The sequence below is a fragment of the Bubalus bubalis genome, chromosome 16 (assembly GCF_019923935.1).
Source record: "Bubalus bubalis isolate 160015118507 breed Murrah chromosome 16, NDDB_SH_1, whole genome shotgun sequence".
Taxonomy (NCBI): domain Eukaryota; kingdom Metazoa; phylum Chordata; class Mammalia; order Artiodactyla; family Bovidae; genus Bubalus; species Bubalus bubalis.
Window position 1 is genome coordinate 2,168,479 of NC_059172.1, and position 16,793 is coordinate 2,185,271.

Here is a 16,793-nt window from a genome sequence, read left to right on the forward strand (position 1 = left end):
CACTGATGTTCAAGCTGGCTTTAGAAAAGGCAGAGGAACCAGAGATCAAATTGCCAACATCCGCTGGATCATGGAAAAAGCAAGAGAGTTCCAGAAAAACATCTGTTTCTGCTTTATTGACTATGCCAAAGCCTTTGACAGTGTGGATCACAATAAACTGTGGAAAATTCTGAAAGAGATGGGAATACCAGGCCACCTGATCTGCCTCTTGAGAAATTTGTATGCAGGTCAGGAAGCAACAGTTAGAACTGGACATGGAACAACAGACTGGTTCCAAATAGGAAAAGGAGTTCGTCAAGGCTGTATATTGTCACTCTGTTTATTTAACTTATATGCAGAGTACATCATGAGAAATGCTGGACTGGAAGAAACACAAGCTGGAATCAAGATTGCCAGGAGAAATATCAATAACCTCAGATATGCAGATGACACCACCCTTATGGCAGAAAGTGAAGAGGAACTCAAAAGCCTCTTGATGAAAGTGAAAGTGGAGAGTGAAAATGTTGGCTTAAAGCTCAACATTCAGAAAACGAAGATCATGGCATCCGGTCCCACCACTTCATGGGAAATAGATGGGGAAACAGTGGAAACAGTGTCAGACTTTATTTTTCTGGGCTCCAAAATCACTGCAGATGGTGACTGCAGCCATGAAATTAAAAGACGCTTACTCCTTGGAAGGAAAGTTATGACCAACCTAGATAGCATATTCAAAAGGAGAGACATTACTTTGCCAACAAAGGTCCGTCTAGTCAAGGCTATGGTTTTTCCTGTGGTCCTGTATGGATGTGAGAGTTGGACTGTGAAGAAGGCTGAGCACCGAAGAATTGATGCTTTTGAACTGTGGTGCTGGAGAAGACTCTTGAGAGTCCCTTGGACTGCAAGGAGATCCAACTAGTCCATTCTGAAGGAGATCAGCCCTGGGATTTCTTTGGAAGGACTGATGCTAAAGCTGAAACTCCAGTACTTTGGCCACCTCATGGAAGAGTTGATTCATTGGAAAAGACTCTGATGCTGGGAGGGATTGGGGGCAGGAGGAGAAGGGGACGACAGAGGATGAGATGGCTGGATGGCATCACTGACTCGATGGACATGAGTCTGAGTGAACTTCGGGAGTTGGTGAGGGACAGGGAGACCTGGCGTGCTTCGATTCATGGGGTTGCAAAGAGTCGGACACGACTGATCGACTGATCTGATCTGATCTGACACTGTAGCTTCTCATTTAATATTTTTTTATATTGAAGAAACCAAGACTTGAATGGAAACGCTAGTAAACACAGGGATATCTAGTATGAAACCCAGCCCGACCGGCAGCCACTTTGCCGTGTATCTGGCCTCGTGACCCACTGATCCCGGCGCCTTTCCTCTAAGTACAGATTTTTGGGGAGAAGGAAATGGCAGCCCACTCCAGTGTTCTTGCCTGGAAAATTCCATGGGCAGAGGAGCCTGAAGGGCTACAGTCCATGGGGTCACAAAGAGTCGGACAAGACTGAGTTACTCACACACACACACAGATCTTTGGGCCAGGAGAGCTGACCCCTGCGGGTGGGGTTTTACCAGCTCCAGGCTCAGTAGGCTCCCACCGGCTGCAAACAATGGAAGGCGCTGTGCAGAGACTGGGCCGGGCAGGTGGGGGTGCTGGGGGGAGAGGGGTGCAAGGCAAGGCCGTTTAGGGCGTGGGCTCGCCCAGTCTCTCTCTCTCCACAGTGTCTCTGACAGCAGTTGTATCTCCTTTTATGGCTTCTGATTCCCTCCTCTGCCTGGGAACCTGGGCTCCTGGGGTCTGGTAACTTTGCCTCTTCGTTTTGTGCCTTTGACCTAATGGCTTCTTGCTGAACCTGATCTCTGAGTTCCCTCGGTATTTCCTGTCTGCTTCTGAGCTCTCCATCACCCGTGTGGTTAAATTGCTGAATTAAATTCCTTCTGCTTACTCTCAGTCTTTGAATTTTCCTGAGCAGATCTCAATCGATGCAAATACCACTACTGAACGATACTCACCGTGTCGATCTGTGTAGGAGAGTGATATGAAATGCAGGTGACCTAGTCAATATGTAACGGGCTGATCCAAACCCGAGGCTGATAAAATTCAGAGCCCACAAGGCTTCTGTGTGCAGATTAAGCATGAGACACAGAAGCAAGATTCCTGCTTGCTGTTTCCAGTATTCCCTCTGACTTACTTAAATTAACCAAACATTACTTTCTTTTTTTTTTTTCAAACATTACTTTCAACCTTGAAAGTATGTTCAATACCAGATGTGGATATAACAATATGATGATTTTTAGAAATATATCTTTTATATGACCCAAAATAATTTTAGTTAAGAATAGGGAGGGACATTTCATAAACATATTGCAGAGGAATAAATAGGGGAAAAAATAAAGCCCTTCACTTGATAAGTCTTGAACTCAACTTTTATATTTGTATTTTTTTTATGGTTTATCATAGGATTTTTTTCTTAATTGGAGGATACTTGCTTTACAAAGTTGTGTTTGTTTCTGCTGAACAGCAACGTGAGTTGGCTCTAAGTATACATATATCTCCTCCCTCTGGACCCTTCCCCACTCCAGCCCGCCGCTCTCGGTCATCACAGAGCACCGAGCTGAGCTCCCTGTGCTATACAGCAAATCTGGTACCTTAGACCCCTCGGCCATCCTGACACCCCTGTTGGTATTATTAAGACCTTTGCATAATGAAGTTGTTACTAATGGCATACTTACGTGCTTTATCACGTGGCGTCCATGGTAAAGAACCTGCCTGCCAGTGCAGGAGACTAAGAGATACAGGTTCCATCCCTGGGTTGGGAAGATCCCCTGGAGAAGGGCTTGGCCGCCCACTCCAGTACTCTTGCCTGGAGAATCCCATGAACAGAGGAGCCTGGGTGGGGGGTGGGGCGCTACAGTCCAGGGGATCACAGAGAGTCAGACACGACAGAAGCGACTTAGCAAGCACGCATCATCTTAGAGATGGAGGGAGAAATCAAAGGAGCTCTGATTTGAGGGTTTCTCTCTTTTCAGGAGCATTTCCTGTAGTGAAGTCATCATTGACACTTCAAGAGGTCTTTCCTTTCTTATTTAGAAGTTGATACTGTCGACTCAGTTACTCCTAGGGTATTATGACAACGATCTCTCTTTCTTTCTACACTGCACTATGCGTCTAGTTAGCAGCTAGAGAGAGGGGCTCCCCTGGCAGGCGGCAGTTGAGGGCTTGCACTCCCAGTGCAGGAGGCGCGGGGCTGATCCCCGGCTGGGGGCCTAGGACTCTGCATGCCACACAGCACAGCCAAAAAAAAACAAAAAAAATGGGGGGAACTAACCAGCGAGAGTCCTTTCACTAAGAACAAGGATGCCCATCTGCGGGATGAACAGGTTTTGGATTATACAGGGCGGGGTGAGAAGGCACAGGAGAGAGGTGTTCAGTCCTGCCACCTATTGTACTCCTAAGACACGTGCCTGAGGCAGCAGTTCCTGAGGGATTAAGACTGAAAAGAGTTGTGGGAGAGAGAGAGCTCCTTTGCACTTTGTCCTTGGAAACCTCCGAAGACTAAATCCGTCACTTGCATACCTGACCATTTTTGTTCTTCGAAAAAAAGAAAAAAAACCCCAAACTTGTGTCTGGCAGGAAGCTATATCGTACCTAAAGAACAAAGTCCTTTAAGAGGGAAAAAATCCGCTTTCCTCCGACATTGCCCTTGCTGTTAGGTGTTTTGTTTTGTTTTAATTTTTTTAATCTGAGCTTTTTTTTTTTTTACATTTTATTCTATTTTTAAACTTTACAATATTGTGTTAGTTTTGCCAAATATCGAAATGAATCCGCCACAGGGATACATGTGTTCCCCATCCTGAACCCTCCTCCCTCCTCCCTCCCCATACCATCCCTCTGGGTCGTCCCAGTGCACCAGCCCCAAGCATCCAGTATCGTGCATCGAACCTGGACTGGCGACTCGTTCCATACATGATATTTTACATGCTTCAATGTACGTGAGCCAGTAGCACATATTGCACCCAAGAGACGGTCTTTTTTTGTTAAGAGAGGAAGATGTCCATCTTTCTTCTGCTTTTTCCCTAGTTGATAAATATATAAAATAAGTAAAATAGTAAGATTTTTGTTGTCATGTATGAAAACACATTTAGTGAATGCTTTAGAATATTTGACTTTATTTATGGCTTTATGTGTGTGTGTGTGTGTGTGTCTCTCTCTCTCATACACACACACATAGTTTGGTGGGCTGTTAGCTAAGCTTCTTGATTAACTTGATGACAAACACTAGTCCAGCTTCCGTTACTTGTATACCGCAGTGATTCCACTTCTCAGGGTGCACTCTGTGCAAGTGAAGGTATCAAACGCTTATTTAGCAGTGTTGACTACAACAGTGAAAATCAGGAACAATCGAGGTATCTAACAATAAATGATCAGCTCAATAGACTATAGCACACGCTGTATTGCCTTTATACATCTTTCAGAAGATAATTTAGTGATAGAGAACACCAGCTGAGCAGTCTGCAGGCCCAGACTCTGTTGTTTGCCTTTTGTATAGGGTAGAGCAAAGGTTTTAACGTCCCTAGGCCCCAGTTTGTTCATCTGGGGGTAGTACTGCTGCTGCTGCTGCTGCTAAGTCGCTTCAGTCGTGTCCGACTCTGTGCGACCTCATAGACGGCAGCCCACCAGGCCACGCCGTTCCTGGGATTTCTCCAGGCAAGAACACTGGAGTGGGTTGCCATTTCCTTCTCCAATGCATGAAAGTGAAAAGTGAAAGGGAAGTCGCTCAGTCGTGTCTGACTCTTCGCGACCCCATGGACTACAGCCTACCAGGCTCCTTTGTCCACGGGATTTTCCAGGCAAGAGTACTGGAGTGGGGTGCCATCGCCTTCTCTGGGGGTAGTACTACTTACCTCTTATTGTTTTTATGAGGATTTAAAGAGAGCCCATGTAAAACCCTTTACAGGGGGCCTAGGGTTATATACTGGAGAAGGCAATGGCACCCCACTCCAGTACTCGTGCCTGGAAAATCCATGGACGGAGGAGCCTGGTGGGCTGCAGTCCATGGGGTTGCTAAGAGTCAGACATGACTGAGCGACTTCCCTTTCACTTTTTACTTTCATGCATTGGAGAAGGAAATGGCAGCCCACTCCAGTGTTCTTGCCTGGAGAATCCCAGGTTACAGGGGAGCCTGGTGGGCTGCCGTCTATGGGGTCGCACCGAGTCGGACACAACTGAAGTGACTTAGCAGCAGCAGCAGCAGTGTTATATACATACTCAATAATTGTTAACTATTATGGTTGCAAAGGATAGATAAGGATGTGAATTAGGGGATGGGAAAATGTTAACTTGAAAACATGAAGAAAACCAGTAATATTCAAATTTCTTAAAATCATACACAATCATAGAAGAGTGTAAAAACATAAGGCATCGTGTCTAGGGCGTTCAGTGCCTCTCAAAAGAAGGAGAATATGTGCTTTTATTTTTTTCTTTGTATTCCTCTGCAGTTTTAAAATGTTCTACATTTAACATTACTCATTTTATATGAACATAATTTTTCATAGGACCCGCAACATTGTGACTATATTAACGTAGTATACCAAAAGTTACTTAATGGAATCGTAGCTGGTGAAGGCGCGTGTGCATCTACGCTACACACGCGCGTGAGAATCACGCTGCTGACACCCAGCCTGCCGCTCCTGGCGTCTCACCGGCTTCTCTCAGTGTCTCTTTCCTAGGATAGCTGACCTTTTTTTGAAAATATAACTTCACACACACAATTAGTTTATGAACTCACGTATGTAAAAAGTCAAAGAGGTATCTTCTGCTCACTATTGCGTATAAACCTAAAACTGCTCTGAAAAATAGTCTTTAAAAAAAAAAAAAAAACAGAGCAGAGAATTCCCTGGCTGTCCACCTGGCTGTTCAGTGCTTAGGACTTGCGCTTTCACTGCCGGGCCCAGCTTCAGTCCCTGGTCAGAGAAGTAAGATTCCACAAGGCTCGCAGCACAGCCAAACGCAAACCAAAAAAGTCAGGCAAACTGGAAATATCCAGGGTGAGCTGCGAGACCGCCACCAGCAGCGTCCCTCCTCCCACCACCTAATTACCAGCTCAACAGGTAACTGCTTTCAGGCCTGTCTTCTTACAGATCTGTGTGTGCAGCTCCAGACTTATGCATCCATGTTTCTGAAATGGTGTCGATGGAAGGAGAGTTTTCATATTGTTCTGGGCCTTGGTTTTTTAAGTTAGCAGTATAAATTAGAAGTCTTCCTTAGTTCATATAAATCTGTTGACAGATTTTTTTTAGCCACAGGGTATTTTATAGTGTGGGTGGGCCATAATTTATGTGACTGTATCTCCATTTAGTTTTAATTTGCTCATAAAACTATACTGCTTCTGTGTTTCAAGGAATGTTTTAGTGTATGTATCTTTATAGATATGTCCGATTTTTCTGTAGGATAGAGTCTCGGAAGTAAAACTGCTGAATTGGTCTAGTTTTAGTCCTATCTAAGGGGTTAGTGGGTCTAACGAGGTGGCACAGTGGGAAAGAACCCACCTGCCAATGCAGGAGACGTAAGAGATGCAGGTTCAATCCCTGGGTCAGGAAGATCCCTTGGAAAAGGAAATGGCAACCCACTCCAGTGTTCTTGCCTGGAGAATCCCATGGACAGAGGAGCCTGGCGGGCTACAGTCCACGGGGTCACAAAGAGTCGGAGATGACTGAAGCGACTTAGCATGCATGCAAAGGGCTAATAGTTAAAACTGCATTTTCTGGTATTTTAGGCACGGTCTAACGCTTATTTGAGTTTTGGTGTGTTAGTTTGATTTTTTTCTTTCCTCCTTACAGTGAGATTCAAGAGCCAAAGGAATCGCCACCAGCTTCTAAAACCTCAGCAGCCGCACAGTTGGATGAGCTGATGGCGCATCTGTGTGAGCTGCAGCAGCAGGTGAGCACCGTCCTGTGACACAGCCCGCAGGGCTTCTCTCTGCAGACCTCCGCCCTGCCTCCCGCTTCAGAAACTCCCCCAAGTCCTTACTGATTCTTCAGGACTCAGTTTAACTCAGTGGATGAGCTCACTGAAGTGTAGCTGATTTACAGCGTGTTGTATTTGTTTCCGGTGTTCAGCAGAACGATTCAGTTCTGTATCTCCGTCTATATCTCTATCTGACTTTTTCCTGTTAGAGGTTATTACAAAATATTGAGCATGGTTCCCTGTGCTGTACAGGGGTATGTCCTTGTTGGTTATCTGTTTTATACATAGGAATGTGTCCATGGTAATCCCAAACTCCTAATTTATCCCTCCCACCCTTTATCCTCAAATGTGCTAAGCAGCTTCAGTCATGTCTGACTCTCTGTGACCCCATGGACCGTAGCCCACCAGGCTCCTCTGTCCATGAGATTCTCCAGGCCAGAAGACTGGAGTGGTTGTCATTTCCTCCTCCAGGGATCTTCCCGACCCAGGGATCGAACCCTCGTCTCTTACATTTCCTGCATTGGCAGGCAGTTCTTTGTCATTAGCATCACCTGGGAAGCCTTTTACCTGCTTGGTAACCATAATTTTTTTTTTTAGTCTATGGGTTTATTTCTGTTTTGTATATAAGTTTATTTGTGCTGGGTTTTTTTTAGATGTCTTATCTGGATATAAAAGACTCTGTGATACAGGTTCTGATTTCAAGGGGTTTGGAGTGTGCTTAATAAAATGAGACATAAGACGAGGTGACATTTATTACACTAAAAGACAGACTGTTTGCCACTAAAGCTGGATAAAGTGTGGAAGGGCTGTTAAAGAGACCTCCCTGAGTTAGATAGAGGACGCCCATGGCAAGCTGGAGGATAGCAAGGCAGTGCAAGCGTGGCTTTGAAAGGAAGGATGAGTCCTAAACTCTTACTGACAGGAAATCCACCCCTCTTGGTCTAGTCTCTGGGCTTCCCTGGTGGCTCAGTTGGTAAAGATATGCCTGCAATGCGGGAGACCCGGGTTTGATCCCTGGATCAAGAAGATCTCCTGGAGAAGGAAATGGCAACCCACTCCAGTATTCTTGCCTGGAGAACCCCATGGACAGAGGAGCCTGGAGGCTACAGTCCACGGGGTCACAAGAGCGGGACACGACGGAGCAACTACACCAGCGCCACGGCCGCAGTTGGTCAGCAGTGTGCTAATTTCAGGTGCCCAGCAAAGTGATTCACTTACGTACACACGGACCCTTTTTCAAATGCTTTTCCCGTTTAGGTTATTGAGCTACAATTCTTAAGGTAGAGAATCCAACCATTCTGAATTGGTTGGGGTATTTGATACGCACCCTTGAAGTGACTATGAAGTAATTTCAAGGCAGTGTATAAAAATGTGTGTGGTTTGAAGGGCAGGAATCTTATCTCTGTGGCTCACCTTTGGCTTTTCAGTGCTGTTTCTGATGCATTATGGCTAATGCATATTATTAGAGAGACAATGAATAAATATTAGAAACAAGTTGTTTTTTTTTTTTTAATATTTACAATAAAGCTGAGTGCATTCCTCATCACACTGGATATCTGAAAATTGTTGTTTAGTTGCTAAATCGTGCCAACTATTTTACAACCCCATGGACTATAGCCCACCAGGAGCCTTTGTCCTTGGGATTTCCCAGGCAAGAATACTGGAGTGGGTTGCCATTTCCTTCTCCAGAGGATCATTCCGATTCCAGAATGGAACCTGCATCTCCTGAAGTGGCAGGCAGATTCTTTACCACTGAGCCACCAGGGAACCCCATATCTGAAAATACTAGAAAAAAAAATCTACATTAGCAGTTTTAATTGTGTGATGTTTTAAAATTGATTTAATGTGTGTCTTAGTTTATTTACATTTAAAAATTTATGTTTATTTTTTGAATTAGCCGTATCTTTCAGTTTAGTTCAGTTGCTCAGTTGTGTCCGACTTTTTGCAACCCCATGAATCACAGCACGCCAGGCCTCCCTGTCCATCACCAACTCCCGGAGTTCACTCAGACTCAAGTCCATTGAGTCGGTGATGCCATCCAGCCATCTCATCCTCTGGTGTCCCCTTCTCCTCCTGCCCCCAATCCCTCCCTCCCTCCCAGCATCACAGTCTTTTCCATTGAGTCAACTCTTCGCATGAAGTGGCCAAAGTACTGGAGTTTCAGCTTTAGCATCATTCCTTCCAAAGAACACCCAAGGCTGGTCTCCTTTAGGATGGACTAGTTGGATCTCCTTGCAGTCCAAGGGACTCTCAAGAGTCTTCTCCAACACCACAGTTCAAAAGCATCAATTCTTTGGTGCTCAGCTTTCTTCACAGTCCAACTCTCACATCCATATATGACCACTGGAAAAACCATAGCCTTGACTAGACAGACCTTTTTTGGCAAAGTAATGTCTCTGCTTTTCAATATGCTATCTAGGTTGGTCATAACTTTCCTTCCAAGGAGTAAGCGTCTTTTAATTTCATGGCTGCAGTCACCATCTGCAGTGATTTTGGGGCCCCAAAAAATAAAGTCTGACACTGTTTCCACTGTTTCCCCATCTATTTCCCATAAAGTGATGGGACCGGATGCCGTGATCTTCGTTTTCTGAATGTTGAGCTTTAAGCCAACTTTTTCACTCTCCACTTTCACTTTCATCAAGAGGCTTTTGAGTTCCTCTTCACTTTCTGCCATAAGGGTGGTGTCATCTGCATATCTGAGGTTATTGATATTTCTTCTAGCAATCTTGATTCCAGCTTGTGCTTCTTCCAGCTCAGCGTTTCTCACGATGTACTCTGCATATAAGTTAAATAAGCAGGGTGACAATATACAGCCTTGACGTACTCCTTTTCCTATTTGGAACCAGTCTGTTCTTCCATGTCCAGTTCTAACTGTTGCTTCCTGACCTGCATATAGGTTTCTCAAGAGGCGGATCAGGTGGTCTGGTATTCCCATCTCTTTCAGAATATTCCACAGTTTATTGTGATCCACACAGTCAAAGGCTTTGGCATAGCCATACCTTTACACTATACAAAAATCCAGAGTACAACAGTGTACAGTGAAGTGTTCCCAGCCATCCAGTTCTGCCCCCGGAGGTATTCAGTATTTTCTATTTTTCACATAATCCTTTCAGAAGCACTCTGAAATATACCAGCAAATAGATGTAATTGTATATATAGACACAGACACACTGCTGTGTTTTTACTTAGTTATTTTCAGGCCTTTTCGATGTTAACCTTTAGAACACGAATCTCTTGAGCATGAACTAACATTATATAATAGGAGAGGAAGGAAGTGTGTCAAATGATAAGTTTCTCGAAGGGAAATGAGCATTTTGGCTTAGAGAGATAGTGGGAGGTTGTCCCAGGCAGAGGCCTGAAGGCAAAGGGTAACGGATCACTTTCAGGAGACTGCTGGGAGCCTGGCTGGCTTTACACAATGGGGGCTTTTTACTGAGTAATCAAAGATGAAATGGGAAAGGTGAGGTGGGGGCAGTGGACGGGAGATGCTCCGACTTCAGCGCCAGAGGCCGTGGAGAAGCACTGCGGCCCCCTGGTCTGGAAGGCGCGGTCCTCTGGAAACTGGGAGTTGAGAGAGACGAGCTGGGCAACGGTTCTGTTACTTGAAGTTTTCCCGTTGAATGTTTTATCACAGCTGCACTGGAGTTTCTCTTTAATAAATCCAACCTGCCACCAAGTTTTATCTGACCACCTCTCACCACCTTCTCCACCGTCACTGGCCCAAGTCATCTCTGATCCCAGCTGTGTTGAAAGTCTCCTGCGTAATGAGCGCCTCTGATTCCTCTTGCTTTGTCCACACCTAATTCCTCACTCAGCTAGCGCAGGGATCTTGTGAATCAGATTCTTTCCCTTTCATGCCTGAAGTGCCCTAATGGTTCCATCACCCTTGGAATAAAACCGGAGCTTTATTAAGTAATAACAATTATTTATTTTTATTAATAAAACCAAAGCTTTGTCCTGCGGGCTCTGTGTGATCATTGCCTCTTTTTCCATTGTTTTCTCCTGCCTCACTCATCCTCACTTCCTCTGTTCTAGCTTTCCCGACCTCTTTTTACTTTTTATGTATCAGACTATCTCATCCCTCTGGGCCTTCCTTCCCTCTAGAATGCTGTTCTCACAATTATCAATATTTCTGTGTCTCAGTAAATCACTCAAATATCTGCTCAGGTATCAGCTCCTTAGCCTTCTCCGATTGCCCTCATCTGAATCCATTCTTCTTCACCATCCCACTCTCTTTTGTCTCAATATATAATTCATATTTCTAACCTGACATCATATCATCTGTTATTTCTTTAATTGCTTACTGTCTGTTACTCAGAGAAAATAAATTCCATGAGGGCAGACACTTGGTTAGTCTTGAGAATTGCTCTGCACCACGAGCCTAGAACAGTGAGTGGCAGAAACTAGCTGCCCAATCAACACTGCAACATAAATGCATAAAGAGATGAATTGTTGACCTGCAGTCATCACAAGAGATAAGGTATCCTCTTCCTACGTTCAATTTCCTACTGCCAGAAGAGATTTGCAAACAGGAAGACTAGTCAGAGTTCATTCAGCCTGAGGAACTTAGAGTGAAAGGGAGATGAAAGCTTTTTTTTTTTTTGGTGTTGCAATGTTAGATTCTTCCAGCGCCTTGGAGGAAGTTCAGGGAAAGACTAAGAGATAGTGCAGAAAATGCCAATGAGGATGACTCTCTTTGTGGTTCTCTTCTTGGTACAGGTTACAGCGAAAGCAGATGCCAGCAAGAAACCCGTATCCGACAAGCAGGATCACAAGGCCTCCCTGGACTCCATGCTGGGGGGCTTGGAGCAGGACTTGCAGAACCTGGGGATTGCCACAGTACCCAAGGGGCACTGTGCCTCCTGCCAGAAACCGATCGCTGGAAAGGTGGGGCGGGCCAAGACACTGATGCTACGGCCATCCACGTCTGTGTGTGTCGGTCTCTACCCTCCAAAGACTGCTCTTTCTTCTTATGACCTAAGACAATGTAGTAATACTTACAAATCCTTCACAGTGCTCCGGGTGTGGGACTAAGCACTGTACAAGTCTTCTTTTATCTAATGGTTGCATTATCCCTTCAATCCTGAATCGGGAAGAGCCCCTGGAGGAGGGCATGGCAGCCCACTCCAGTGTTCTTGCCTGAAGAATCCCGTGGACGGGTCACAGAGAGTCAGACACGACTGAGTGACTGAGCGCACACACGCATACACCCAGCCCTTCAATGGTTGCAAGCTCTTTGTAAAGATGAGGAAACTGAGGGCCCAGGGTCATTAACTGACATGTCCAAGGTCTAGTAAGAGGTGGATGTAAGATCCAAATCCAGGAGACTGTGGCTTGAGAGTTCAAGCTCATAACCGTTTTCCTCTACTGCCTTATGGAGAATAATTGTCCCTCTGCTCCCTTGGTTCAAATCTTCCCAGCGCAAAGTGACTGATTATGACTTTCAGCTGCTCCCAGCATCATAGCATGACCACAAATTCCTGCTTGGGCACCATCCTTCATCCAAGGCATTATAAAGGGCATCGAGACCTGACTTTTCACAGGGTGTGAGATGAGGTGTCCAGATCAGAGGAATAAAAACTGTCATTGGTCTCCTGTTTGCGGGATCCCTTCCAGGCCAAGCATGTCGTCCGTCACCACTGTGCTCTATTTCGTGTCTATAATTTTCTGGGGCAGTATAGCAGAATGAGCATTTATTAAGTTGGGAATGTGGACACCATGCCATTATCTTTGAAGTATGGACCACAGGTGGAGAAGGGAATGGCAGCCCACTCCAGTACTCTTGCCTGGAGAATCCCAGGGACAGAGGAGCCTGGCGGGCTGCAGTCCATGGGATCACAGAGAGTCAGACACGACTGAGCGACTCATACATACACACATACCCATGGACCACAGGCCGCGTGAGTGCACCCGAGGTCTTGGCCTCAGTGTGGTGTAACTGCAGGGGATGTCGTTTCCATGGATGCTGTTGAAAGAGCACGCCCCAGAGTCGTGCACACTGCGGACCCCCGAGTGCCCGGGCCCCCACGCCAAGTTTTGCTTCACCCTGCAGGTGATCCACGCTCTGGGGCAGGCGTGGCATCCCGAGCACTTCGTGTGCGCCCACTGCAAAGGGGAGATCGGCTCCAGTCCCTTCTTCGAGCGGAGTGGCCTGGCCTACTGCGCTGAGGACTACCACCATCTCTTCTCTCCGCGCTGTGCGTACTGTGCCGCCCCCATCCTGGACGTAAGTGAGCCCCGCTGCCCCCGCCTTCGCGCAGTTTTTGTTAGAGCCCGGCTCCTGTTTTACAGCTCTGCAGCTTCCTAATCGCTCTCCGTTGCTTTTCCAGAAAGTGCTGACGGCCATGAACCAAACCTGGCACCCCGAGCACTTCTTCTGCGCTCACTGTGGAGAGGTGTTCGGTGAAGAAGGTACGGCCTGGGTGGTTACAAGAGGACCAGCAGGGCTTTTCCTTGATCTTCTCTGCTGGTCTTGGTTCCTGCCCCGACCACCCAGGTGCCCATTTCGGTACCAAACGCCATCCCTTCCTACCTGATCTGACATTGATACCTTTTGCTTAAATGAAAATTTTAAATCAAAGTCATACAAATGCATAGTTTAAAATGCAAATACTACGCCAAGAGTAATATTAAAAAAGAACACTCCCCTGCTTTTCCTTTTTCCACCCCCAAGGCCAGTTCTCCTCTCTAAATATTTTAGCTTCTTCTATTATTTACTTGTGGGGCTTTCCAGGTGGCGCTAGTGGTAAACGAGACGAAGGTTCCATCCCTGGATCGGGAAGACCCCCTGGAGGAGGGCGTGGCACCCCACTCCAGTATTCTTGCCTGGAGAATCCCATGGACAGAGGAGCCTGGCGGGCTACAGTCCGTGGGGTTGCAAAGAGCCGGACATGACTGAGCGAATAAGCACAGCACAGCACATTATTTACTTGTATATTTTAGACAGTATATTCCTCTATATTGATTTTTTGTCCAATTTTAGCCATTATGTGTTAACTTTCTACCAAGACAGATAAGGATTTAGAAATGTTATTACTCCTCCACCCACCCCCAACATAATTCCCCTCCTTTATTCTCTCAGTTATAATTAGGTCATAATTATAAATCAGGTCAGTATTCAATGTGGACATGTGGACAGTCGCATAAATATTGCTCACCACTGAGTCATGTAACACACGGTGATATACAGTGAGGATTTGGGGTTCATCTGCCTGGTTCAGATCTGGGCTGTGGCATTTATAGCCATACGATGTTAAAGGGATCTTTGGAGCTCACTTTCCTCATGAGTAAAATGGACCTAATACTAATGCTTACTTTAGGACTTCCCTCGTGGTCCAGTGGTTAAGACTCTGCGCTTCCTATGCAGTAACGTGGGTTTGATTCCTGGTTGGGAATCTAAGCTCTCACATGCCATGTGGCACGACCAAAAAGATTTTTTTTTAAGTAAGAAAAAATGATAATGCTTACTGTATAGGGTCATTATGAGGATTTTAAGAGACAATATCAATGTAGCGTTTGCAACAGTGCCTGGCACATGAAGATGACGAAGATGACGATTAATATCATGGTGTCCTTTTCATACACATGTGTTATTTCCTGAAATTAACATCTGGATCCCTTTTTCATTAGCTTAATTCTCATTGTAATTATCACTAATTTATCTGACACAGCTGCGGAATCCTTGTCAAAATGGTCATCCACTTCTGGTAATACGTCAGTTCCATTCGTTTCTTTTTTTTTTTCTTGGAGATATCTGTCCAGGAGACTTTCATCCTTCTGCTCCAGCCTGCCTGCTGAGAAGCAATACTTTATCTTGGGAATCCCTTGTACTAAATCCTTTCCTCCATCTTTGAATATGTATTATTGCTTTTATTTTGGTGGAGCACACCCGCCAGTAGCTCCTGGTAGAAACTTTGAAACCTTGAGCATCTGAAAATATCTTGTCTGCCTTAAGTGTCCTGGACATAGAATTCTAAGTAGAAGCTATTTCCCTCATCATTCTGAAGACAGTGCTTCACTGTCTTCCTGCCTCCGTGGCTGAAAGTTTTTTTATTAAGATTTTGTTCTTGTTCCTGACCCTTTCTGTGTGACCTGTTTTGCCCCCCCTTGCAGGCTTTTTACTCCCTTCTGTTTTCTGCATTGTCTTGATTTTTCTTTCCTGACTTCTTTTTATGTTTGTTTTGAACCAATATGACTCATGTATGAAATCAGAAAGCTTCTTTTTCTTTTCCTGTACTTTTAGAATTAATTCACAGGGAAAGTTTTCTTCTAAATAAAAATTTGAGGCAGTCTTATGTCTTTTTTGATTATTCTTAATGAACTACTCTAAATAGAAAAGTAAGACACAAAACACAAGTCTAAATCCTTAGGTAATTCATTCTGTATAATAACTAAAGCCTCCAACTTATCTAAAGTGATAGCTACTCTCTCCCCTGGTGGGGCCTTTAAGCTGCAGGAGGCCAGGGAAGAGGGGTGTGGCCGGTCACGGGTCCTTTCTTGCTTTTATTCTCACACCCACTGCTAATCTCCATAGCTGATCCCTCCAGGGTTGAAACAGGGGTGGAAGGGTTTAGCCTGGAGGGCAGAAAGGTTCTAAGTTGTCTAATTTGCTTTGACCTCTCTGGGCTTGGTGTATATTTCACTCTGACTTTCTTTTTGTTGTTGTTTAGTTGCCAAGTCGTGTCTGACTCTTTTGTGATCCCGTGGACTGTAGCCTGCCAGGCTCCTCTGACGGTGAGATTCTCCAAGCAAGCGTACTGGAGTGGGTTGCATTTCCTTCTCCAGGGGATCTTCCCGACCCAGGGACTGAACCCGGGTCTCCTGCGTTGCAGGCAGACGCTTTATCATCTGAGCCACCAGGGAAGCTGGCTAGAATGACTGCACTTAATTTCAGGTGCCTCTCTCTATTCAGCGGCCGTAGGCCCTTTAACCAGACTCTCACCTGTGGATCTTTTCTGGGGATGAGTCACATACCATCAACTGTACCCCACGCCTGGCAGGGCACCCATACCCAGCCCTCAGAGTGGTCCTGTTGCAGTCCCTCTCTTGACCTGAGGTTCCTGGGACCGTACCTCATGCCTCTTGGCGATGGTGGTGGAGCACACTTGGCACAGCTTTCTCAAAGAAATCCCTGTCTCAGCTTCCCTTTCTCTTTGTTGTTGTTCAGTGGCTCAGTCATGTCCCAGTCTTCGCAACCCCATGGTCTGCAGCACACCAGGCTTCCCTGTCCTTCACCATCTCCTGGAATTTGCTCAGACTCATGGACATTGAGTTGGTGATGCCATCCAACCATCTCATCCTTCGTCTCCCCTTCTCCTCTTGCCTTCAGTCTTTCCCAGCATCAGGGAAAAGATCCTTTCTCTTTACCTGTTTTATATCCTAGGTGTAAGTGAAGAGTCCAAGATTTGTGCAGATAGTCCATAACTATCTACTCTGAGGGACGTCTTGCCGCCCACTTTGAACTTTGACATCTATCACATCATGATGCCCTCTATCCTGTTGCATTGGTCTTTGCCAAGTGCTGCTGAGCTTTGCTTGCCCATTCTTTATTTAAGAATGAATGAGACACTTTAATGCTAACCAGAAGCTCTGTGGGTGAGGCAGAACGCACTGACTGGTGGGCTGGTTCTCAGGTAGGGCGCTGCAGTATTACTATGCAGACCCTTGCATATTAATATTTTAGGTCTTCTGTCTTGAATAAATTTTACCAAAGAATTGTGCTGTCTGTCAGCTTTACAAAAATAGTAAAAGGGATTAGGGGATGGGGTTTTTACCATTCAGTATGCCAACTTTTATTTAATTCCCATTTTTTACTAAAACACGTAGAACTTTAATTCCGTCAGGC

The 16,793-nt window shown here is 45.5% G+C and overlaps 1 protein-coding gene across 2 annotated transcripts in view; it reads left to right on the top strand.

Annotated features, from left to right (window-relative positions):
* Positions 1–16,793, top strand: part of LPXN (leupaxin) — a 42,828-nt gene that overhangs the window by 16,686 nt on the left and 9,349 nt on the right. For both annotated transcript variants that reach the window (XM_006056637.4, XM_025266005.3), the window contains 4 exons: positions 6,823–6,922; positions 11,669–11,836; positions 13,002–13,175; positions 13,279–13,360. In XM_006056637.4, the coding sequence (XP_006056699.3) occupies positions 6,823–6,922; positions 11,669–11,836; positions 13,002–13,175; positions 13,279–13,360 (524 nt within the window). The remainder of the gene's footprint in view (positions 1–6,822; positions 6,923–11,668; positions 11,837–13,001; positions 13,176–13,278; positions 13,361–16,793) is intronic.